At 38.1% G+C, this 24,747-nt stretch overlaps 1 protein-coding gene and 1 long non-coding RNA gene across 2 annotated transcripts; both read left to right on the forward strand.

Annotated features, from left to right (window-relative positions):
- Positions 1 to 577: 577 nt before the first annotated feature.
- Positions 578 to 15,822, forward strand: LOC108678924 (sarcolemmal membrane-associated protein). The gene is made up of 20 exons (XM_018167420.2): positions 578 to 982; positions 1,297 to 1,434; positions 1,698 to 1,845; positions 3,543 to 3,675; positions 4,002 to 4,299; positions 5,894 to 5,989; positions 6,447 to 6,589; positions 7,296 to 7,422; positions 8,032 to 8,160; positions 8,434 to 8,530; positions 8,854 to 8,970; positions 9,343 to 9,435; positions 9,736 to 10,001; positions 10,677 to 10,859; positions 11,231 to 11,315; positions 12,236 to 12,372; positions 12,693 to 12,870; positions 13,649 to 14,235; positions 14,516 to 14,755; positions 15,375 to 15,822. The coding sequence occupies exons 1-20, from the start codon at positions 740 to 742 to the stop codon at positions 15,474 to 15,476; spliced, it is 3,540 nt and encodes a 1,179-aa protein (XP_018022909.1). The 5' UTR covers positions 578 to 739; the 3' UTR covers positions 15,477 to 15,822.
- A 2,331-nt stretch (positions 15,823 to 18,153) lies between these two features.
- Positions 18,154 to 21,303, forward strand: LOC108678935. Its single transcript, XR_001931341.2, has 2 exons — positions 18,154 to 19,959; positions 20,130 to 21,303. It is a non-coding gene; the product is annotated as an uncharacterized LOC108678935 (long non-coding RNA).
- The last annotated feature ends 3,444 nt before the right edge of the window (positions 21,304 to 24,747 follow it).

Raw genomic sequence — 24,747 nt, forward strand, 5'->3', positions numbered from 1 at the left:
CGGACTGTTTTTAGGGTAAAATTAGTTATTTGGGGTAACACGTGCATGCAACCTTGTAATAAGTTCGTGGCTTGTAAATAGTTCGTCATTACTCAGCGTAAATGGCTTTTCATTAAAAATTACCCGGCGACGCATCTTTAAAATGGCTGGCAACGCTTTGAGCTTAAAAATCCATATATTGCCGACGCTGCATCCACCCTCTGCATAGTGGTGTAATTGAGGGGTACCGGTACTTGAAATCAATGTTTTTCTGATATTTAAATATATTCCTAAAAAGAACTATACAACTAAAAAGATAATAGTGCCCTGAAGACAGAGCTATAAAATATCATGCCTAAAACCCCTGGGGCCCTGGCCCCTACCATGGCTGCCAACAATGTGTTCCATATTGGCACTTGTGGCTTCTCATCAGTGTAAGCTAAAGTAAATGGCAAATTCCTCACTACTGTAGCATAGTTCAAAAAACTTATTTACTGGAAAAGTATGCCTTGAAGTTTAGTAAATTTTACCTACTGTTATGCATCTAAGAATCAAGTGTCATCTACTCAGACATCTGCTCATTTGTTCTTCAGGTTTAGGGACAACACACCAACAGTTGAGAACATTTATACTAGTTTTACCAATAATATTTTATTTTAGAATCTGTATCATAACAAAACAGATATTAGACAGCATTAGAGACTAGTATTTAAAGAAAATGTATTAGTTTTGTTACCTGATGCTTTGAATCAGTTTGGGGATGGTCAATGTGGTGGGAGTTGGTGTGGGAGGCAGTGGGCAGCAGCAAGAGAAGTGCAGTATTTTGTCACTGTCTGACTTCATCCTGTCTTCACCATCACTCTCATTGCCACCTGCACCTCCTGACATAAGTGAGCACATTCATCTAGACATGGAGATCCACAAGCCTGACCTGGATGGACAGTTGGACACTACCTATGCTCGTGCTACTCTTCAATGTCGAGCTAATTCTCATCCATTCAATGTGAGGAAATGAAATGAGTTTATACATGGCAATTGAATAATTTATTCCTTTTATCTATTTTGTAGTATCATACTCTCCTTTTGTGTTGTATTTTCTTTAGGTAATGTTCCATTTAACAAAATCAAATTTATTATGCATCAAGATGTGTAGAGCTGTATTTAAAGGGTGCTCATGTAGTTTCTATCAGAATTAGGATACAATTTTCTCAAAACTTGGTTTGAAATTTCCCACTCCAACCTAATTGATACTTCATATTTGTTGCTTTACGATGTAGGGTTCACATTGTATGTATCTAATGCAAAATTTGTTTATAGGAACGCTCTCTGATCCTGAGTTCACCTGTCAAAATTGGTCGTTCTGTTGCCCGCTCCCGCCCATGCACTTCTAACTCTATATTTGACTGCAAGGTTTTAAGTCGTAATCATGCCTTACTATGGTATGAAGATGGCAAGGTAAGAACAATTACTTCAGTTTTACACGAAGGTATTATTCTGTTTATTTTTTTAAAACCATTGTTATTAGCAATGAGTTGCAGTGTCTATGCATTTCTCGTGAATGCTGCAATCTACTTGATTTCATGTATCATGGAAAAATCCTTTTCTGTTTATGATATTAATCATATTATCTTTTATATCATTCATCTTATTTTAAGTTATGTTACTTCTTATTATTGAGATTTACAAGAATCACTAAATCAGTCATTCACAATTTACAGTTTTATCTACAAGACACAAAGAGCAGCAACGGGACATTTGTAAACAACCAGCGTCTCAGCAAAGGGTCAGAAGAGTCTCCACCAAAAGAAGTTTGCTCTGGTGACATTGTTCAGTTTGGTGTGGAGGTTTTGGAAAACTCAAGAAAAGGTACCTATCCTTGCATTGCCAGCTACTGTTCTTTCTGTAATTTACATTATCCTCAGTTATGCGCATTGTTAATGTTATTTGATGTTGCTATAAATTTGCAATTTAAAGCCTACAATAAATAGTTATTGTAGCTTAGTGTGGTATTTCAGTTGCTCAGATTTTTTTTTTTCAAAATTCAGTCATAGGTACCATTGTTTGTACTGAATATGTATTTTAGATAATACCATACCTACCTAACGAGGAGCAATAATTTTTTTATTCACTTGTAATGAGTACTGTAGCTTTGCTCCATCATGTTTGGCAGATTTTCAAGGAAAGAATTATATCAAAAGTGGGTGTTCCAATTATTTATGTTCAAACACAAAACTCATTCTGGAGATTAATTTAGTTACATATAATAATCTGTTCACAACGATTTTGCCATCAAAATGTTTACCATCAAATATTATCAAATCACATCCGCTGTGGTCACTTTATAGCGCATTTTCTCATTTATGAAAAAAATGCACTATTGCGCTTGCCCTGTCTGTCCGTCCGTCCGTGACTTCACGTTTTCGTTGACAAGAAAATGCGCTCTCTGTCACTCACTACAGTGAGTACTGAGTTATATTTTTTTCCAATATCTGAAGCAATAAGCTAAATAAAGAATATGAAAATATCTTTCTGCACCTTTAGGAATGAAGTGTGTTTTCTTACAATTTTTTTGAGAGTTACGGTAACAAACTAACTGCTTCAATGAGGATTCTTTTACACATTCATTCAATTGATAGAAGTGTTGTAAATCAATAAATTATTTACTTCTTGAAGTAAAACCTGGGCAGAGCAACAATATTTCCCTTAACTTCTGACTTCCATTTTAGCCACAAAATTCTATTAAAAAAAAAGAAGAGGTTCAAAATGCTTTTTTTCTTAGATTTGTTTTACTTGCCTGATTTGACTGCTCAATGAACCAATGATGCAGAGTGACAAGTGCCAATTTTCAAATATTGTTTTTCACTTCTGCTTGACTATGCTAGCTTAAATGGCTTACTTCTTTGATGTGCACATACCAACAAAATTCTCATTTACAGCATGAGATAAGACGATGGTTTTTAAACCAGCCATGTTTGTGTGAAAATTTTGAAGTTGAAACAGGACAGATATTCATCCTTAACTTGCAATAGCATCTAAGCCTCCAATTGCTGAAGTTCTGCCTCCAGCAAATCATTCATTTGTAAAAGCATTCATCATATGTCAAAAATACATCAACTTCAAATGAATTATTTTATTATTGTTTTTTTTTTTGCATCTCAACATATTCAATTTCCCTACTATAAAATAAAAAATGTAAATTCCTATTTCGTATTTGACTAATAGAGGAATAACTTTTAAGCTAATTCTCATTGAAGTTGCTAACATATTTGTAATTCATGTTGGTAGTTCCAAAGGCACTTCTGAGAGTGTCCAAATCAGAAATCATCTCAAAGGATGCTCTGATCACAAAACAAAAATATGTGACCAGCTCTTGCACACTAATAAATTTGCATCAATTAGAAGATTTTGAATTAATAAATTGTTAATTTTTGTACTAAGACTAAGCAGAAATGCTTTGTGTATGCAAGGTTGTTCATTCTTGAAAGTAACAGAGTATATTTGCAGGATCTTCTGTAGTTTCTCGTGTACCACAAATCTTATTAATAATTCTAAAACGATTTCAGTGACTCACGGCTGCATCATCGCGACTCTGCGCCTGTACCTGCCGGGCGGAGAGGAGGCGAAGGCAAGCCCTAACGTGGGGGTGTCGAGCCTGACGTGCGAGACGGGCATTGAAGTGCAGCAGCTGAGGACAGCGTGCTGACCTTCAAAGTCTGCCAGTCGACATCAATGAGATCGAAATATCCGACCATCGACTACTTCAGTGGACGGTGTCATGTGTGCGCCCGGCGCCAGCGTACAACATCATTACCTGGCGTCCGTGACGCGTTCTTGGCGGCAATGTCTTACGCGAAAAATTGCAGTCGGCCTAACTCATGGTTGGCACCATCAGTGAACGACCTGGTAATACTCTAAAATACCGAGCTGACCGGTGCACTCGTCGACCTCATTCCTGCACACGCACTTCGGGTACCCCAATGAGCCTCCGACACATGGTTCCATGATAAATGTCTGGTCTCTAGGCAGGGGTTTGACTTCTTCAGCAGGCTGTCTACCGGGCGAACTGACGTGGCAATCATGCTGCTGCCGCTGCTGTGGCCTCCATCTAGCGAGATGCGAGGCTCAATTATGTCGAATTATGCTGTGCGAGCGTCGTCAGCCGATGCTCCGCCGGCAACATTGGCACCGTGCCCGTTTGGCTGTGTGCTCCAAGAATTACCTTGCGTCACAGCTGACGACCACATCGCTGCAGTGCTGCACGCGCTGCCTAACCAGCAGTGTGCCCGCAATCCGCAGCCGGCGTTGTTACTTAAGGGGAATGTTGTAACCCTAGCACCTTTTCTGGTTGAACTTTTCAACCGCTTAATAAGCTTACATTAGGCGTCTATTGAAAAAATCAGACCTTGACGCTTCCGATCCTAAATCATATTGACCCATCTTCAACCTGTAAATTTTGTCGAAACTCCTGGAAAGCTTTGTGGCCCAACAACTAAACAACCATTTTCAGCAGTCTGATTTCATGCTTCTCCTCCATTCTGCGTAGGTACCATCTCCACTCGACGGAAACCGCTGAGCTAAAAGTGCTTTCAGACATTCTGCGAGCAGTGGACCGCAGCGACATTGCAGCACTGGCTTTACTCGACCTGTCGGCCGCGTTTGATGCGATCGACTACGCCAAATTTTTGCCCTGACTTGACGGATCATTCGGCCTACTCGGCAAAGTGCTGCGGTTTCTCGAGTCTTGTCTCAGCAGTAGCGTTCGGCGCGGGAACTCTTCTACGCCATCGTTGGTCACTTGCGACGTACTACACGAATCAGTTCTCGATCCGATCTTCCTGTAGTATACGTCGACATATTGCACATAATTGATTCACGTAGTTTGAATCTGCATACGTTTGCCGACGACACCCAAATTTAGTATGGGTACTGTGCACCGGCTGATGCTGGACCGGAGGTCCAAACGGATCGTTGACGCTGGATCGTTGCAGGACCGGATATCTGTCTGCATGGACGCCGTCCAGACTAGATGCGCTCACCGGCTCCAGCTTTATGCATCAAAAACCAACTTTATTTGGTTTGCAACTGCTCGGCACTTGCATAGGCTTCTGGCCAACCCTCTTCGCGTGGAAGAGTTCGTCATGCCTGCATCTTCGGTTCGCAACCTTGGCATTCTGCTGGACTCGAAACTTTCTATGAACAATCACAAATGCACCAACCCTTGTTTTGGCGCTCAGCGTCGAATACGTAGCGTCAGCCGCTGTCTCTCGAGGCCCTCGTAATGGCGCTCGTTCTGACCCGATTCTATTATGGTAATGCCACACTCTATGGACTTACGACCACGGCACTAACTAAACTGCAATCCGTAATGAACGCTACAACGCGACTCGCGTACAATAAGCAAAATTTTGACCAATTGATGCCAATAGGGTTGCTTCAAGGCGTCAAGTTCACTGTTTTGACAAACCTTGAAATTCAAGGTCGCTGTTTTGACGTTCCGATGCCTTCACGGTCTGACGCCTCCTTATCTCACGGAATGTCTGCAGCGCCTGTCTGATCTGCCTTCTAGAACTTTGACTTATGTCATAATCATTTGTGATGAAAATGTACATTTTGGATTTAATATGTTTTATTGTATGCTTTTCGCTCTTGCTTTATTCATGTCATTTGGTCTGTATGACAGGATACATATTCATGCCCCACTCTGAATTCCAGCATTATTTTAGTATATTGCCACCCTTCTAGTTAATCCCTCTTATTATTAAGAACACATTCTATTAAATTATTCTTATTTTGAACGTCACTCGGCACACATGTGACGCATGTTATTGTTTTACAAGCGTAGGAACAATGTTGAATATTTATTTATTATTAATAACGCGTTGATATTCTCGTACGTATTTATTTAATTTATCAGGAGGCTGCCAGTCATTCGTGGTCCGCCATGATAGGCGAAGATCGTCTCCTGCAGAAGCTGGACATGATGGAGGCGCAGCTCATGGCCTATACGAAGGTATTGAAGGTTTTCTGCAATATTATTCTAAGTCAGTTAATTACTATTACTATCATATAATTACTGATAGGTCGAAAGTGTCAGGCAGACTGAGCACTTCAAGTGTCACTTCACTCAGAGCTTCCAATCCTTACTGCTCGATCACTTTCAAATCGCTTTGTGAACTATGTCGGGAAGATAAATAGTTGTTAAAACATTAAAAGTTTTAAATGCAAGAACTCTCTGAAAAATTATATTTGAAAATTACGTAGTTTAACAATAATAAATGAATTTAATAATAGTTTTTCATGGGGAATTTAATCTTGATTGCAAAACCGTTTGGTTGAGGAATCTCCTGATAAGATATGACACTTAGAATTACTTTTTCTTTACTCTCTTATTTTACACTACATTGCAGTTTCTTATTTTACACTTCATGGCAATTTGAAAAGAATTGACTATTATTTCCTTATTGCAGAACTGGCCAGAAGACGAGCTGCGTGAAGAGATAAGGCGGCTGCTGGAAGAGAAGTGTCAGTACGAGACTCACATGAAGGAGAGTCTCGCAAGAATGCTCAACCATAAGTCGCTGGCTCTTGCCAAACTCGCCGACGCAGAGAGGTTCGAGAAAAGAAAATTCAATTTAAATATTAGTGGCCTGAACAAACTAGCTCTTGTACTGAATGTTTCAGGAGGAAAATTTTTTGAAACTTATTTCAAAGTCAGAATTTGATACTATCTTTCCTTTAGGTCCTTGAAGGCAATAGACAAAACTACTACAGAGAAGGTTTCTGCCAATGCAAACTTGTGACCAAACGATAGGCTTATTTATAGCCTGAAACCGGAATCTGTTTCAAAGTTTAGATGTAACATACTCATATTTCTAACTTTATTAAAACGTTGACTCCAAAGTGGTACATATGCGTACCACAAAATGTATTTCTCCAGGACGTAGTGGCACATAATTCAGGTTGCCTAAAATCGGCCAAATCCAAGAACAAAAAAGGTCGATAACTCAATAGGTATATACTAGTTTATTTGTAGGTTCCGCTATAAAAATTCCATTTATTTTCTTTTTGCAGTATTTAAAATTTAATTAGGAAGTACCCCTATCATAAATTTTAGCCGGCCAATGCAATTGAGAAAAACTAAATCACGGAATTTGTCCGGAAAAAATGACCGTCCGGCAACCCTGTTTAAAAACAGTACAAAAAAATGAAATAATAGTACAAGATGAAGCAATTGGAGTCAACGTGTTAAACATTTTACGACTTTAATAATGCATCGTTCGTGAGAAAAACCATATAGAATTAACGTTTATATACAGATCGTTGGCAAACACAGAGGCGGAGGTGACTCAGCTGCGGGTTGTGGCTGAGAGCAGCCAGCAGCAAATTATTGAATTGTTTGAGCAGCAGGCGCTGCACATACAACAAATTGCTCTTCTCAAACAGGTATTTGAAAATCTCCAATGGGATTTATTCCAATATTTCTATTTTACTAACGTTGGGAGTGGAATAATAATTTACATGATCCCTATGTTTAATTGCTCAACATCTCTGATGCTCTACGTACATCAGTTAGACATTGTGTATTGCACAAAAAAAGTGAAATACTTTCTTTCATTTCACCTTGTCATACCATTATCGGTCCAGCAATACTAACATTTATTTTCAAAATTTACGAAATGATCTAAGCTCCCAAATCACTTCATTGGAACTGTTTATAAACGTGTTGCTGAAGCAATGATCACGCTACGGAATGTTTCAATGAAAATATGCTATATTTCTTAGGCATCGCTTTCAAGATTCAATTTTTAGTTATTCATGTTTTTTTTATGATGTAGTCACTGATGAAAATTTAGTTTTACAGAAGAGGAAGTGTTTCATGTGATTCATTTCTTCGATAGTTCATTATTAATTGATTTTCATGGGTTAAATCAGGTAGTTTCCACATTAATGTAGTACACCAATAATACCTCCTCTTCTCTTTCATATTACTTGACCATTTAAGAAGAGTTTAAAGGAAGCTTCAATGATCTCATGTTTTTGCTCATGTTTCAGAAAGCAGAAGGGAAAGAACGTGAAGAACCACTCACCCATGACGTGAACAGAAGCAGTGAAAACCAGTACACTAAGGACTGTGAGAATGCAGCCATATCGAGCGAGAGAGAACGAGAACTTTTATATCAGGTGCGTTGCAAGGGATACTCAGACCGTTCTTCATTTTCAACTACTATCATTACTTATCAATTAATTTATTATATATTATATGTCATGTTTAGGACCCTGACTGAACCATACTTCTTCCGCGAGAGGAATTTTATGTGTTCAATGTGCACAGCATATTGAGGGTACTTGACGCATTTTTTAGCCTACCAAATTTTAGAGCAGTTATGTTCATTTTATGATAAAATATATAGTTTATGCTTTGATATATAGTGCACCTTTTATATATTATCGCAGATTGAAAATGCGACCGCTGAAAGTGAGTTGTTAAAACAACAACTGGAAAGCCTTCGGTCGTTGCAAGAACTACAATCAGGGGATAATTCCAGGAATGGTAAGAATTGCGCCATTAACATTTCCTGAACTAACTTCACCAATTTGAAATTATTTTGAGTATTAACGTGTTCAAGCTAGTGAACTTCTAACTATAAATATTGAAACATAATTAATTCACGTTTGATTGCAAAGGAACACTGAGTGTATGTTTCAAAACAGGCACAACAGTCATTTGAAAAGACTTAAAATGTTCAAGCCATCGCATCAGCATCTCAATTCAATGTATCGCAATCTATATCTTCACGATATATTGACGTTACTAATTCCTTTAACTTGTATCTCTATTCAACGTATTGTATTATGATCCTGATTTTTGAACAGAGATCAGCGATGGACGTGACAACATCGTGAACATTGAGCTACGTATGCTGGCAGCTCGCCTAAAGCAGTACCAAATGGAACTGTCTTGCGGGCAACACAGGATTCCTTCTTTGACCAGTGAGTGAAATTCATCAATGTCATCCTCGCCTTTTATTCATAATCAGATGGTAAAAGTACGCACATACTCATAGAGTTGCGGCGCTAAAGTGAATTTATTTATTGTTATGTATTAATTAGAAGATCGAGACAGACATTATTTTTCATGTGGTTGGTGGTGTAGACATTTCTCTTGACAGTGGTAATGTACCACCAGTCATTTAATTGCTTTATTGCTAATTGATCTTGATAACTTTTGAAGCCAAACATGTGCACTGATTATGCGGTTTACCTCATTTCAGAATAAACTTTTTATAACCCTTTGATGAGAAAAGAGATCTATATTAATGTAATTGTTCGCGATTCTTGATTGCTCCTCCCGTATTTTTGCAGGAGAACTTTCTGAGGCCGAGAAAACTGAAGAGTCACTGAACATGGAGAAGACTCGTATCCAGGAACGGCTTACTGAGGCTATGAACAGAGCGGGTAATTTCTGCATCAACTAAGTTTGTTTAAAACAATTTTTTAATTGAAACAAGCATATATGGTTTTTTATGTATGTACGGTACGTGCAAGGCTTAAGTACGTATTTTTTTCATGGTCTCGTGTGAATGCTTCAAGAAAAGCTTACAATTTAACCCCAACCAAGTCAATTAAATTTCATTCTGTTGAAATCATTTACAGGTTGGTAGTTGCATAATCACTAACCACCAAATTGTTTCTTGTAAGAAAAACCATTCTGTAATAAAAATATTTTCTAGTATCTAATATATTTGGAAATTACAGCATCGCGGAAGGCCGTGTCAGAGAATCTGAAGCGCAGTATCGCCACCCTGCAGTCTGCTCTTGAGACCGCAACTCAAAGAGACAAGAACACCAGTAGTAACGTAATTCTCGACGACACCATCAGTATAAACGGTGTTGACACTCATAATATTGAGGACAACTATAAGCAAGTGAACAATGTCGATGAAAAAATCTCGAGTAAATTGGAAAAACATGTTGACTCTGAAGCGCTTCTTGAAAAGTCAGCCATCATCATCGAGAAAGCCGTGAGTGTTTGCTTGTCTGTTCTTTCTAATCTAAGTTGTTCGATTTAAAAAATGAAATACTCCTTACTTTTGTGTACGTAATTTTATTTCAAAATGAAAAATTCAGCTTCTTTTCAAATTTAAACTGGTACTAGTTAACAGGAGATACAAACTGGTTGTGGGTAGGCACGAGTCCTATTTAATTGACGTACTTAATAAATTAAGTACAATATTAAGGAATTAATTACTGACTAGATTTGAGGTGGCGCGAGTGAGATAACGAGATTCTGAATAGAGAATTTTAAAATTTCAGGAATTCTCTAGGTTTCCCTGCTAATATATGATAGATTGATGGATAAATAACACGTCATCTGCAGACTGTAGAAAACTATTGGCAGCAGCACTGGCTCATAAGCTAAATGTGGTCTCTGACTGAGTTTGAAGGTACTCGCTATCAACGCCTTCTGTCCCGATCAAAACTTCTGGCTAAATTCCATGACGCATTCAATGACGATGAAAAATCCTTTTCCTAACTTGCATTTACAAAGCATGCACATTCGAAGCACATCCGCCCCAATGTCTCAAAATCTTACGGTCTAGAGTGATGTGCTGCCGTGCCTGAAATAAAAATCCCACGTTAGCAGTTGAGTGGTTAATTTGTTTTTTAAATGCTTTACCGTTTTCGAAACTTTACAGGACCCGTGCAACAATGAGGTGTCCGCGAAGAAGAAAGACGATGAGAAAGAGAAGGAAGCTCATGACAAAATCTGCGACGACAGCTCCACGGTTCACGAGGAAGACTCCGACACAAGCTTCAATAATGATGATGACTCGGAATCTCTGTCAATTGAGTCCACCCTTACTCTAATGAATACATCTGTGAGTTGTTCACTATTCTACGGCGTTTTGGACGCCAAATTCATTTCTAAGCGATCAATGTCAATAGAAATTGATAGAAACTGTAATGTGTGAGATTTTTGGAGGCACTTATTTTCATGTGTTATTGATTCGTTTCCAGCTTGAATATTATTATTCATAGACTATGTTTTCAAGTTCTAATTTATCATATTTATTGCTATGCTTCAAGTGGCTAAACGACATTTTATTTATAGGCTATCTTCTGAAGACATCTAATTCCTAAGGGTAACAGAAAAATGAATAGCTTCAAGCTATGATATATAACTCTAAGCGCTGTGTGTGTGCTGTGTACTTACGGTCATAATTCTTAGTAAATAATTGATTCCTTGTAGGTCACAAGTTTGAATGACCAAAGAGAAGACAGAGCCAAAACTCCCTGCCTGTCCAGCCTTCAACGCCATCTCTGCGAGCTTCAAGGTGCAATACTGTCATAATATATCTCAGATAAACTCATAAGACAACTTTTTTACTCGGAAATTGTGTAATATTCAAAACCAATTTTGTAATACATGTGAACTCTTAATTTTTAAAATAATAGTGTTTTGTCAATCCTAATTCAAGATATTGATATAGAATATATATCAGCTTCTAAGAAAAAGTTTAAGTTGACCTTGAATGAATATCACTACTTGTTGATTACCTCTTGCTGCTTTTGTTATCTTCATTTTGTCACGAATTTTTATAATGTTTTAAGGAGTTTTGTGTCAAGTTTTATTTGTGAAAAAGACTCCTGCCGATACAGTGTTGGGTTGCTATATTATCGAATTTACTGCTAAAACTCATTCAAGAGAGACGTTGCAATTGTAATCAGTAGTTATTATCACAACACTTTCTTGTTAATAATGATATTGTGTTTATTATCATCAGAACAATTCATAAGATCTCCCAGCTCTCTCATTCCCAGGAATGTTAATTACCTAAGCTCTGCAAAATAATTTTTAGTGTTGGGCAGTGTTCCGCTGATTTCTATTCTGTGTAGTAGTTTTAGTCCCAAGAAAAACGTCCCAATCGTAAAAATGATGCATATTCATAAGCATAAACATGTTATTCAATTAAGTTGAAAATAAGAAGGTAATCCTTCAAATAATTTATCCTTTAAAAAAATCTTGTGCCTAGTGGTACAAAAAGCGCAGTCACCGATGAAAAAAATATAACTCAGTACTCACTGCAGTGAGTGACAGAGAACGCATTCTCTCGTCGACGAAAACGTGAGGTCACGGACGGACGGACAGACAGACAGACGGACATGGCGAGCACAATGGTGCATTTTTTCCATAAATAAAAAAATGTGCTAAAAAGACGCACAGCTGATGATAACGACCATTGTATTGTTATAGAGGAGCGGATGAACAAGTGCCGGGAGGAGGTAACTGAGGACCGTGAGCTGACGGCGCTGAGGGAGCAGCTGCACACCGCCACCGCTGCTGCCGCCTCCGCTGCCCAGCGCACCCTCAAGATCAGGGAATCCCTCGTGGTGCGTGCTTACGGCCCTCACTTGTACTTTCGTTTGCTCATGGTATCTATATTTTTCCGCTTTTTCACTGTTGTCACTACTAACCAGCGTCCCTCGTTGAGCTCGAAAAGTCTCGATTTGTCATCAGTTTGAAAGTAAACATTACTCTTTTGTTGCTGTATGTTGACGCAGTTCTTGGGGTTTGATATACTCTCGTGATTGAACGCTCAGTGATGTTAAATGCCCTCATACCACGGAATAAATTTGATATTTAATTCCTTGTTGGGTTATGTGTTTCAGAAATTTAATATAAATTAAATTCATTGTGTTTTGGGTTTCAGGCTGCCGAGACGTACGCGCAGAGCCGCTCAGAAGTGGTGACAGAGCTGCAGCAGAGCACAGCTCGTCTCAGCGCTGTAGGCACCGTCATCAAGAAGCAGCTCGAGCAGCTCAACGCTCAGCTTCTCGAGCAGCGCCAGCTTCTGTCCCAAGAAAGGATGAACGGCCTCAACATGCACGGTGAGTCGAGTGCGCTTTACCTGGATCTAGGCCTATTCTACTACCCTGTCTTTCGAGTCTATCTTGCCTCTGTAAGTGTCGAATGCGAGACATCTTGTTCTTTGCGTGAAAAAAGTGTCAATCACTGAGCTAATGTGGAAAAAGTGTTGCTTCGACTTGTGCCAGAGGTGAGTAGCATGACTCCACTTGTTTGAAATGCAATTTTCGGTATCTCGGTCAATAAACCTAATTTTTAGCTCTTTGAGTAAGAAATAAAAGACCACTAGTCAATAGGGTGAGTTGAAAATGCGGATAGATTGTCTATGTAAACATTGAAAGGTTTCGATAAACTTTCTTGGCCTTGAAGGCTGAGGAACACTCGGTTCAAGTGTACAGCTAAACAATTCTTCTACAAATCTTTGTTTAGTTTTTTCTCTATAATTGTGTTACACTGAAATCATCGTGTATGTTGGGAGTTGTCATAGTTTGTTGTGTAAATATTTGTATCTTGGAGGAAGACTAGACGCTTTTCATGATTATTTAGCTAGTAAAGATGCTGCCATCTTTTAATTAGGAAACAAAGATAGATTTCTATTTTTTTATTAATTTATGTAACTATGACCTGAAAGCCACGCTTGTTTCCAAATATTTTCAATGCAAATTAGAGAAGAATCACGAGTTTAATTTTTAATTTTAGTATTCCATGCATAGAACGGCGATGATTTCCTATTAGGGGTTTCTATATCTGAATGCCAATAAGGGGAGAATTATAATTCTAATTTTTGCTTTCCATTCACAGAACGGCTGGTAGAGGCAGAGGCCCTCGCCAAGAAAGGCTTGGAACAGACCGAAGCTTTAAACAAGCAGCTGGAGCTGATGAAGTCACAGAGCGTACAAGCCTCTACGCATTCTCTCAGCGCAGCACCAATCATTTCTCTATCAGAGGCTCCTTCTTTGTCTACTGAACCAATTACCTCTAATGCGGATGCTGCTAGTTCTGCCACGGATGTTGATAGCCTTATAACGATTTCCGGCACCACACCGGTGGATGCCGATATCTCTGCTGCGGCTGCTGATATCTCGGCTACGGATGTCGGCGTCTCTGTTACGGATGTCGGTGTCTCTGTTACGGATGCAGTTATCCCTGCTATGGATGCCGGTATCTCTGTTACGGATTCTGATATTTCAGCAACGGACGCCGGCATTCCTACTGCAAGTGCCGTCATATCTGATACTGATGCCAATGTCAGTGCGAGAGATGCCCTCAGCTCTGACGCGGACACTTCTGACAATACGCCCGTAACTGGCGAGGATAGTGAAGCAGTGGACGCTTACAAAACGCTCCTGCCGAGTCCTATCGATCCCCCTATGGTGGGAATTTTAGAAGTAAGTTTTAGCGTTCGTTTTTATTTGAGTTTTTTGTACAAATTTATAATCGCTGAGGTTTTCTTCACGTCCTTATTTCTTAATCTGAAACTTCAGTAAGTGTAGCATTCATCCAAATAACTGCATCCTTTGAATTCACAACACACGTCATTTTCGTTGCTGGATCCCCAAAAACATGTTTTTGAGCATACTTTAGCTGTTATCCCCCCCAGGCATATAATACACAAAATACGTAGTTATTTAAATTTAATTACCTACAATGTTTTTCCCGTCGTTGCAGGTCATTGGGGGCCAAGTGGCCACTGGCCCCTTAGTGGCCTCTGGCCCCTTAGTGGCCTCTGGCCCCTTAGTGGCCACTGGATCTAAAGTGGCTGCGAGCCCCGCGACATTGGCCGCTGAAGGCGAGCAGGAGTCTATGCAGCGTCAGCTCCGTCAGATACAAATGGAGTGCGAGGAATTACGGCGGCGACTCAGCGAGAACCAGGAAGAATATTACATGCTTTCCATACAGAACAAAACTGTAAGGGTCATCTGAATATAATGAATACCGGTAGTGGTTTGTTATAGCTTACTAATCGTAGATTGTCAGGACATTTTTCCAGGACAATTATCATTTATAAGTATTAAAATCACTTGGCTGCTTAAGTCGCAAATTTACCAGGAATTTAAAAGTAAAGTAAATAGACAAAAAGTTAACCATTTCTTATAAGAGAAAACGTTTCCGAGTCCAGCTCCATCGTCAGTTCAAAACCTAGAACACAGGTAAAAACAATTAGTAACCTAAAATTCACATTCAAACAATTCACCTAAACTTGAGGACATTAGAACTAAAATCGAAGATAACAGAAATAAAAATGAGATGATAGTACATGTAGAGAAAGTACTATCTATTTACAATTTGTAGAGGATAGGAACTGAATGCAGCATTTATCTTGAAAAGCCTTACAGGGAAAATTTTAATTTCTTATATTTTTCGTTGATCCTAACTGGTCTCTGTTTATTTATAATCAAAATCCACTTCTTATGATCATTTTAATTCTTGACGTGATCATAAATTTAATGTGAACTTATCGCAGATTGGTGAGCTTAAAAGGCTGATAAGGTTTGCGACAGGATTTAATGGATTATTGTTTTTACAGGCGTTCGCCATGAGCATCGTGCCGCTATTTGTTCTGCTGGTGGCATTCGTAGCTGCCTTCCACGAGTACCTGGCGTATATCACCGGCACCAAAGATTACTAGACCTCCTCTTGATGTGCAAGAAATCTCGGCAGGAATGTCAACTTCTGCAGAAACTGCAGGGCGTGGAAAGTCTTTAGCGAAAACTGGATGACTTGGAAAGTCTTTTGCAAGAACTGCAGGGCTTGGAAAGTCTTTTGCAAGAACTGCAGGGCTTTGAAAGTCTTTAGCGAAAACTGGATGACTTGGAAAGTCTTTTGCAAGAACTGCAGGGCTTGGAAAGTTTTTAGCGAGACTGGATGACTTGGAAGGTCTTTTGCAAGAACTGCAGGGCTTGGAAAGTTTTTAGCGAAGACTGGATGACTTGGAAGGTCTTTTGCAAGAACTGCAGGGCTTGGAAAGTCTTTAGCGAGACTGGATGACTTGGAAGGTCTTCTGCAGAAACTGCAGGGCGTGGAAAGTTTTTAGCGAAGACTGCAGGGCTTGGAAAGTCTTTTGCAAGAACTGCAGAGCTCGGATCTTCCTGAATTTGATAAATTCATACTAGTACGTGCTTCAACAAATGATTATTAAAGTCTCAATCATACTGATGCTTAATTTGTAGGCTTCTTGATCAAATGTAAACTAGTGCACTTATCTGTAGATATTCAATTATTCTAGTTAGGCTGACGTAAAATATTTGAATTTTCATTACGAAATTGGACTTGGTGAAGAAGTAACTTGGACAAAGTTGGCTGGTTTGCTGAATATCTGAGCAATAACACTCGTTTATTGTTCGATGCATGAGCAATTCACTGCTGGAATATTTTACTAAGTTAAATAAAGACCACAATCTGTGCAAATATTTAGAATATAGTCTTGCTTTTTTCCGCTGGGAATATTTATAAAATGTGAATTTTGATGACCAACTATGAGTCGTGATGAATACAGAACGTATTTGGACTTGGTGAAATAAAACGATAATGGAAAAGACTTACAGTACTTACTGTATGATTATTCGGTGTTTAAACATTTCATCGGCCATTTATTCCGGAGACCAGTGAAAAAAAAGCTTCACTTTAGTTTCTCTCTACATTTTTTGCTGAATTTTTATTTTACTCAATGCTTCATACAAAAGAACGAGTCAGTATAAGTGGTTGATTGCGTGTTTTTTCAAGTCTGCTGCGAACTATTCTATCATTTGAAAATTATTCTGTGACCACCTTACATTTCGTGTAAAAGTGTAAAAAACGCTTATATCTTCTTGTCATATCCTCCGTTGTTTTGCTGTTAATCGACTTGTAGTTTAGGTGTTTAGATAATAGCCATCTAGAGTTTAATATCTTTGTTGATTTTATCCAAAATATCGTTAGTGTCTCTTCTTTGGCCATAAAAAAATTCTGACTGGCAGAGTATTTATCTCGGGAATTGACCTCGCATTGAATATTTTGTGTAAATAGTGTAATCTCTTGTTATGTTAATATTTACTTCTAATTACCATTCTTTTCTTTTTTTTGTGCCAAAATTTTCCAACTTTGAGTCACATGAGCCTCGGTATTTTTAGCGCATTTTCTCATTTATGGGAAAAATGCACTATTGTGCTTTCCATGTCTGTCTGTCTGTCCGTCCGTCCGTGACTTCACGTTTTCGTCGACGAGAAAATGCGCTCTCTGTCACTCACTGCAGTGAGTGACAGTAGTTATATTTTTTTACCTATTGCCATCCAAGTTCTGATTTCACATTGGCCAGGACATACATAATCTCACATGCAACAATGATATTGATTGATTTGTGGTGCCTCGGATTCCTGTCTTTAGTGTGTGAAATTTGGTTATTTTGTTTCGGGTATTTTGAAATTTTTCTTTTGGGTCTCTCTACCGATTATTTATTTGAATGGCCGTTTAAGACCCTTTGTACAATGATGCTTGAAAGATTATTTTCCTGTACATTCGTTTAACTTAGCAGGAGCTTTTTTGTTTTTGTTGTATGTTTAGCATTACTGATTAATGTACATAAACGTAATCAAAGCAAAAAATAAACTTCTTTATTTCACTCGTTTCCTTGTGAAGTTGTAAGTTATTATGTTTTCAGTTCCTTTGTTTGGATGTGAAAATTGCATGTGCATTTTAAATTGTAAAAAAATTTTTAAAGATAACTACAAGTCAAAAGACCAAAACGTGTCAAGAAACCAGTGCTGCTTTTTCATAGACACATTATTTGGTATAAAGTCTCTACCACTTCTTTTTCCTTAATACGGAAGAAATTCAAACTAATATTTCATTCTCCACTCAGAAAAATTTGTCCGCTTGGTATTGCTAATCTAAATTCCTTCTCAAAATTAATTGGGTAGTAAATTATTAAACTCAATCTAAACCTTATAACCATCATTTAAACCATCACTGAAACTCGACCGAATACTGTGCAATCGTCCGATGATTGCCTTACAATGTGAACAAAACCTCTTATGATGCCATATTTAGTTTTGACAAAGAAGCTCACAGAATTTATCGTGGATTTATTTAAATCTTTGCTTCTGATGTGGTCATGTTTTTAAATATTAATGTAATTTCTATCTTGGGATCATAGAATAGCTTCACGTGTCATGTGAATTTCAATCCCCGAATACACAAGAATTCCAGTCCAACAGCCTCCCTGATAGCATCGTTGACGCTCCGAGTATGAACGCCTTCAAAAACAGACTAGACGAAGCTATGCAGGAGCATATGTTCAGTCTTAAAATGCCTAGCAAATTACACGCTGTTACGGCCGCGATGTACTGTGCGAACGACCGTTTATACTTGTACGACTGTGCCTTTATTCCTATTCATCTCTACGTTTTTTATTCAGCAATCAGTCTCTATGATATGCTAACAATGCTTTATATCTGCCTTCTCCTACGCCCTGGACATTTATGACATTACGTCATTTGTTGATGGTGATTTTTACGTCATTTGTTGACGATGAATGTTTTCTGAACTTTAGTGCGAGAAAACTTGCTCTAAAGCAGACGTGATGTCTTTGGCAACTATTCAATACTTGAAAAAACGGTATTATGATTCCAAAAAAAATGTGCCCATTGCAAGCGTTCGAACTAAATTGGCGATCAATGTTCAAATTAAGTTTAACCGCATCTATTTTCCAACACGCCGCATTGTTTCTGTGTGTGACATTGCTTAAATTATATTTCTATCAGATAGATTTGATCTCGAAATTCTTTTTCTACGTCAGTATAACGGCATATAATGGTGATAACCATCCTTTTGATGCCTCTAACCTGCACAGTTTCCCCTGAACGACGGGCTAGCAATTGATGTAAAAGCATAATTGTAATAAGTGATGAAACCTGCTGGGCACATTGTGCGATTTGAATTAAATTGTAAAGGGAAAGGCAAAGCAGCTTACTGTGGGGCTTGTAGGGGTTCGAGAAGTAATTACTTTATATACAATTACTTTATTTTATTTTTATGTTGCCTCATACATGGCTCCTCGTGAAGAATCTAAAATATAATCTGTAATTTCGTTGTGAGGTTCATCATACACTTCACTGTAAATATATATGTGTTTTACGACTGGAAACGTAATTGGAATTTGTTATTTATTTTTTCAAATTGGTTATTTAGTTATTGAGTGCATTGCTAAAGTAATGAATGATGCCTGAGTAACCTTGTGTGACAGAAACGTTTAATAAAGTGCACTCTGAACATGTAACGCGGTAGTACCCATTAAGCTCTTTGTATGTACACATTGTCCGTTGAATTAATTATAAAGACCACATTAACAATTAGCTTCCATTCGAAGCTCACTAGTAGGGAAATCTATCTAACAGACGTTCACGATACTCGTTTACTTCTAGTACAGACTCGACTATCTGAAGAGTGAGTAAAGTTTCTTTCCGTTGAAAACACAACGGAAAAGGTCGTAAAACAATCTTAACAAATGTTTAAGCGATTGGAAAATTCGTGGATGTAATCAGTTTCATGACCGCCTGAAAACTTGAATTCTAATTTACATCTTGCATTATGAAACGTGTCTCTGTTCTATGTCGATCTAAGAGATGTACTTCGAATAGACGTTTTGAAAACGAGTTCGTTCTACTTGTCAGTAACATGCAGGCGGCATCTATTGACTTCTTGCATTGAGCTTCACTTTATCGTATCTAATATGATGAAGATACACAAGTAGCCTATGACCTCAAGTCTAGATCAAGACAACTAACTTTTTCGTCTGTGAATAACTCACAAAGTGCTCCTGAGGGTTTACAGCACATGCATTCATTACGGTTATCACCATAGCTAAACCTGGCTTAGCGTCGACGCGATTAAATGTTGCGTGCTACAGCAAGTCATCTGCACTTGGCCACCTATTGTAATTGTATCGGCATTTTCTGTGCGTTAAATTGATGGCTTTATAGTGTGTCAGACGCACGAGTTTGTAATTATGTACCTTAAATAACATCTGGATTGTCGTAATATCTATTCACAAGCGTCCTTCTCAACGCCCCAGTTGTGGGTCGTAGTTCACTTTCGTAGGATTACGGATTGAGTCTGAATTTAAGATATCCATAATGGTTTAAATAAGATTAAAAGCTAAGCAACTTCAAGCATGTGAGTGAAAGTATAGTGTGGTTCAGACCCATACCACAGTCAGGAAATATAATTGTCTTGTATAGAGCACTGTCCCAGTTTTCTATTCTGCAACTGTGAATGAATGTTAACTATAATTGTTAGATCCATAAAGGTTTAAATAAGATTAAAAGCTAAGCAACTTCAAGCATGTGAGTCAAAGTATAGTGGTGGTTCAGACCCATACCACAGTCAGGAAATATAATTTTCTTGTATAGAGCACTGTCCCAGTTTTCTATTCTGCAACAGTGAATGAATGTCAACTATAATTGTTAGATCCATAAAGGTTTAAATAAGGTTAAAAGCTAAGAAACTTCAAGCATGTGGTTCAAAGTATGTTTCTTAGGTGGACTATGCCCACCCGTATTTTACTTTTAATTACTAATCAGCTAATGGTTTCATATAGTCAAACACGATACATGATGTTATACATCAACTGTAGGTGAAGGCCCGAGCCTTATTCATCGTGTCTCCAGACATACCACAGGCTGTTCTCCTGTGGACTCATCAAGTGTTCATGACATACGCAGTAATATTTCTTACGACTACCAGATATGGCGCTTTTACTACTGGTGTTTTCGGCACTGCCAAAAAAATAGTACTGTGGTTGTATTATTACAAAATTATACTATGACTACTCATACGTGCAGGACGTGACTACGCACTTCTCGGATATAAAATATTTTTGAGGAATTTGATCTTCGTTTTATATATATTTTTTATCAAAAAACTGATCAAATACATTGGCATGTGAGTCTGTGAGATAAGGACTATGACGAGCAGTGGACTGTCAGTTTTTCGTACAAGTCGTCTTACGTTCACCCATGAGGACTGATTTTCCTTTCCATTAATGATGAAATTTATTCCTGCCTTCATCGTATAATTAATATATCGTTTGGTAAAGTCAAGAGATAAATGTTCAAGTGAGTTCTCTTTAATATTTTTAGCTACTATTTGCGACATGCCGTTACTTCACGAAACTTTTAGTTTCCGACCGAAATTTTCGCGTCGAATGTTGGATTTGCGAATGGAATATCGCACGGAAACTTTCAATTTTCCACTTCTTCAACGCTGCGTCACCATTTCAACCAAAAAATTTTAGAATAAATCGATGAGGTAAAAAAAATTATTATGTCAATTATTTTTAGCGACAGAAGCTTGCGTGCGCAAGTGGGTAAATCAACGTGACTCTTCGATCACTTTTCTATGGCAATTTAGTATTCTATCGAATTATCTGCTGTCAAGTAGGACCCAGTTTTTCATTCCCAAAAATATACTCTCTTCTAATGTGAACTCGTATTTATCCCTTAAAATAGAAGTTTCCTGATTAAACATACTTGATTGTTTTTTTTGTGTATATCTATGTGCGTGTTTTTTTTTATTTGTTTGATAATTATTAGATGTATATGGTGTATAGTGTATGACTATCGTATCTGGATATTTCCTGAATGATAATCATTAGACCTCGCAATACAAGATGGAAGGAGGTGAGATCAATAGTTCGTGTAAATTTTATTCATAAATAGAAAGCTCCAGTTTAACGAAAACTCGAAAAATTTAAAAGTGAGGGTTGAATGAAAGTTTCGTGCTAAACTTTAGTTCTTTTAAGCGCATTTTCTCATTTATGAAAAAAATGCACTATTGTGCTCGCCATGTCCGTCTGTCTGTCCGTGACCTCAAGTTTTCGTCGACGGAAAAATGCGCTCTCTGTCATTCACTGCAGTGAGTACTGAGTTATATTTTTTAAATACTTTGCTTCAGTAACTGGTCTCGGGATTGCAAATTACGGAATTCTCGATTCTCAAAAATTAGTTTCTATTGGGAAACATCTTTTTAGCTATAATTTTGTAGCAATAAACAACAATTCTGTTGTACAAAGAGTTTCTTCAAGTGCTTAAAAAAAATTCTCACAGATACGGTAGACAGGATACCTCGTGTATATAAGTCGCGTTGAACTGTGACGCTCTCTCGTCGAATCGAGTCATCTGTGCCATATTTTTGACAATACTTGAAGATAGAGCAAGCAACATGCCAGTTATAAACCACCTTAGAGTTTTCGAATACTTGGTTCCTCTACTGGAGCAGATGAGACCTCCAAATTATATATGCAGCACCGTGGACAACTTCATCGTGTTTATGCACTACAGGTGGAGTGCTCTGATTTTAACAGCATTTATAATGCTGTCGTTGACGGGATGTTTCGGCGAGACGGCAATATGTGTCAGCAAGTTCGACCGCAGTGCCATCTCTCCTGAGAAACAGGAAGTCTGCTTAACGTACCCGTACTCAATGCAACTCGATTCCGAAGGAAATGAAGTTCGTCACTACGCCTTGTTTTACAAGTGGATGCCATATGCATTTGGACTCGTCTTGACATTCTTTATTGCACTGCAGTTTCTCGTTCGGAAAATCGACGATTCTAAGGTCAATAGATTTCTTTCGAGCGTCGCTTCTTCTGGCAGCTGCCTAGAAAGGTACGAAATCTGCGAACGTTACTTCTTCGAGAACATCGGACGGCACATTCACTTGACTGCCTGTCGAACCAACGTACTGCTGGTGTGCATCGCGACGAATGTCGTCGTTTTCTTTGTTTTGAATTTAACAATCGGAGGATTTTATATGTATTTGCCTGTAAATTTGTTCATCGTCCGTGAGATGAGAAACTTCAGCGATCCTATCACTGCCACGTTTCCTCCCTTCGTTGAGTGCGAGCTGAGTCCTGGAATGCAGCTATGGTTGGACCGAACAGAAACAATTGGCTGTTATTTGCCATACATGGAGCTTTACGCTATGATGATCGTCACTTTCTGGCTGTGGCAGATGATGCTCGCTGTGTTATCCATGGGGGCTTTATTAGCAGATCAGCTGCCCAAATTGTTCCCAAAGTACGAAGAAAATCTTCTAGGCGTAGCTGGCAGGTCGACGGCCTCCATACAGCTCATTGTGCAAAGGACGTCCACAGGAGATCTAATCCTTCTGAAGAAGGTGCAACCTCTGCTCACCATGACGGACTTCCTTAGAATCATGGAAACCATTGCTGGATATCTTAGAAACTTTGAAGGCGAATGATTGTTATTGTTTGTAGAATCTGATATCGTTTAGATCTTACTGCAAATATCTCTTTTTCGTTTTAGATTTCGACGAATTATCCTGAAAGTTTAATAAATATTTAGTAAGACTACTCAATCAACTCAGCCGTAACAATGTTCGGCACATTTAATTTTATTTCAAATCAATTCTTGTGTTTGGAATCCAATCTTTTTTCAAGATGTACGAGCGCACTTCAGCGTGCAAGTTCTCAGGCACATACAGTAGGTAACGAACTATGTTTAGTAGTACTAGTAAATAATTATTTTGTGCCTAGTACATCATATTATTAACCTCGTACGTTATGGGGATGATGTACGCTCTTTCGTTATCATCACTATCGGACAAGTACGTGTATTGCAGTTTTTACGCTGTTCACCTGCTATGTTATCTGTCTCTGATTGATCAAGTAAGCTCGGTTCGATGAGTCTTCGTCCTATATAATGGCCGAGTCATTTATCTTAACGAGGACTTTAAAATGCAAGTCACAACTGTCTCGTGCTGGGATCGTTGCACTAATAAAATTATTATAGAACGCAGACTATGTTAGTGTCGGAATCTTCAACTTTGTACCATTATTTAATAATATTCATAATATATTTCTTAAGTCGTTGAGCTTCTTTATTGTCATGCTACCAAGATTTTGCTTCCGTTGTATTAGCCTTTTTTATTGTCTACCTGTCTTTCTGTGCGGTGTGCAAACTGCCTTGTTCATTTGTATCATGTTATGCTTTTACTTCACCGCATTACAATAGATTATAATGACATGTTTCCGCGATTTAGCTCAATAGATGCATGCAGTGTAGCAGCGATTTCCTATGTGACTGATTAAGTGAAGCTGTTTTTAATTGCATCTTGTCGGAGGGATATTCCATGTCTAGAAAAACTAGCGGCATATGAGTTTACTTCAGTTTGTCTCAAAGATAAGAGTCTAGACTGTCGTTTGTTTTCACAGTTCATTGCTCTGAAGAGGGTCTAGCGATGATGATCAAAACAGAAGGTTATTTTCTATTATTAGCATTAGTTTTATCGCTCTAAATTAACTTATCTCTTGATAATTGAAATAATTTTGAAATTAAAATTCATTTTTAGCGTATTTTCTCATTTATGGAAAAAATTCACTTTTGTGTTCGCCATGTCCGTCTGTCCGTCCGTCCGTCCGTGACTTCAAGTTTTCGTCGACGAGAAAATGCGCTCTCTGTCACTCACTGCAGTGAGTACTGAGTTATATTTTTATATTTATCGATGATTTTAGAATACAGTACATTCAACAACAATTTAAAAGTTTTAAAACGACTTAAAATTATGTTATCTTGCACACAAATATTTTACGCCTAAATAACTGCTTGTGAATTTTATTCTAAATCACGATGATCTTATTAAGGCCGTTGATTTCTTCAATTGAAAATTAAGGGTGTGAGCGTCAGGATTTCCTGTCGGTGAATGGTTAAGTTGAAAAGGTGACAATACAATATACTGTTAAAATATACAATATATATATAATACAATCCATATACAACAATAATACAATACATATAATACAATACACTGTCAAGTGTATTGTATTAGGCGACCCCATGTAGATTCCCTGCCAAGATTTGAGGAATCGTGGCCTGGATTCCTTGCGATTTGATATTGTCTTTTAC

This window comes from Hyalella azteca, unplaced genomic scaffold, assembly GCF_000764305.2.
Source record: "Hyalella azteca isolate HAZT.00-mixed unplaced genomic scaffold, Hazt_2.0.2 contig1796, whole genome shotgun sequence".
NCBI lineage: Eukaryota > Metazoa > Arthropoda > Malacostraca > Amphipoda > Hyalellidae > Hyalella > Hyalella azteca.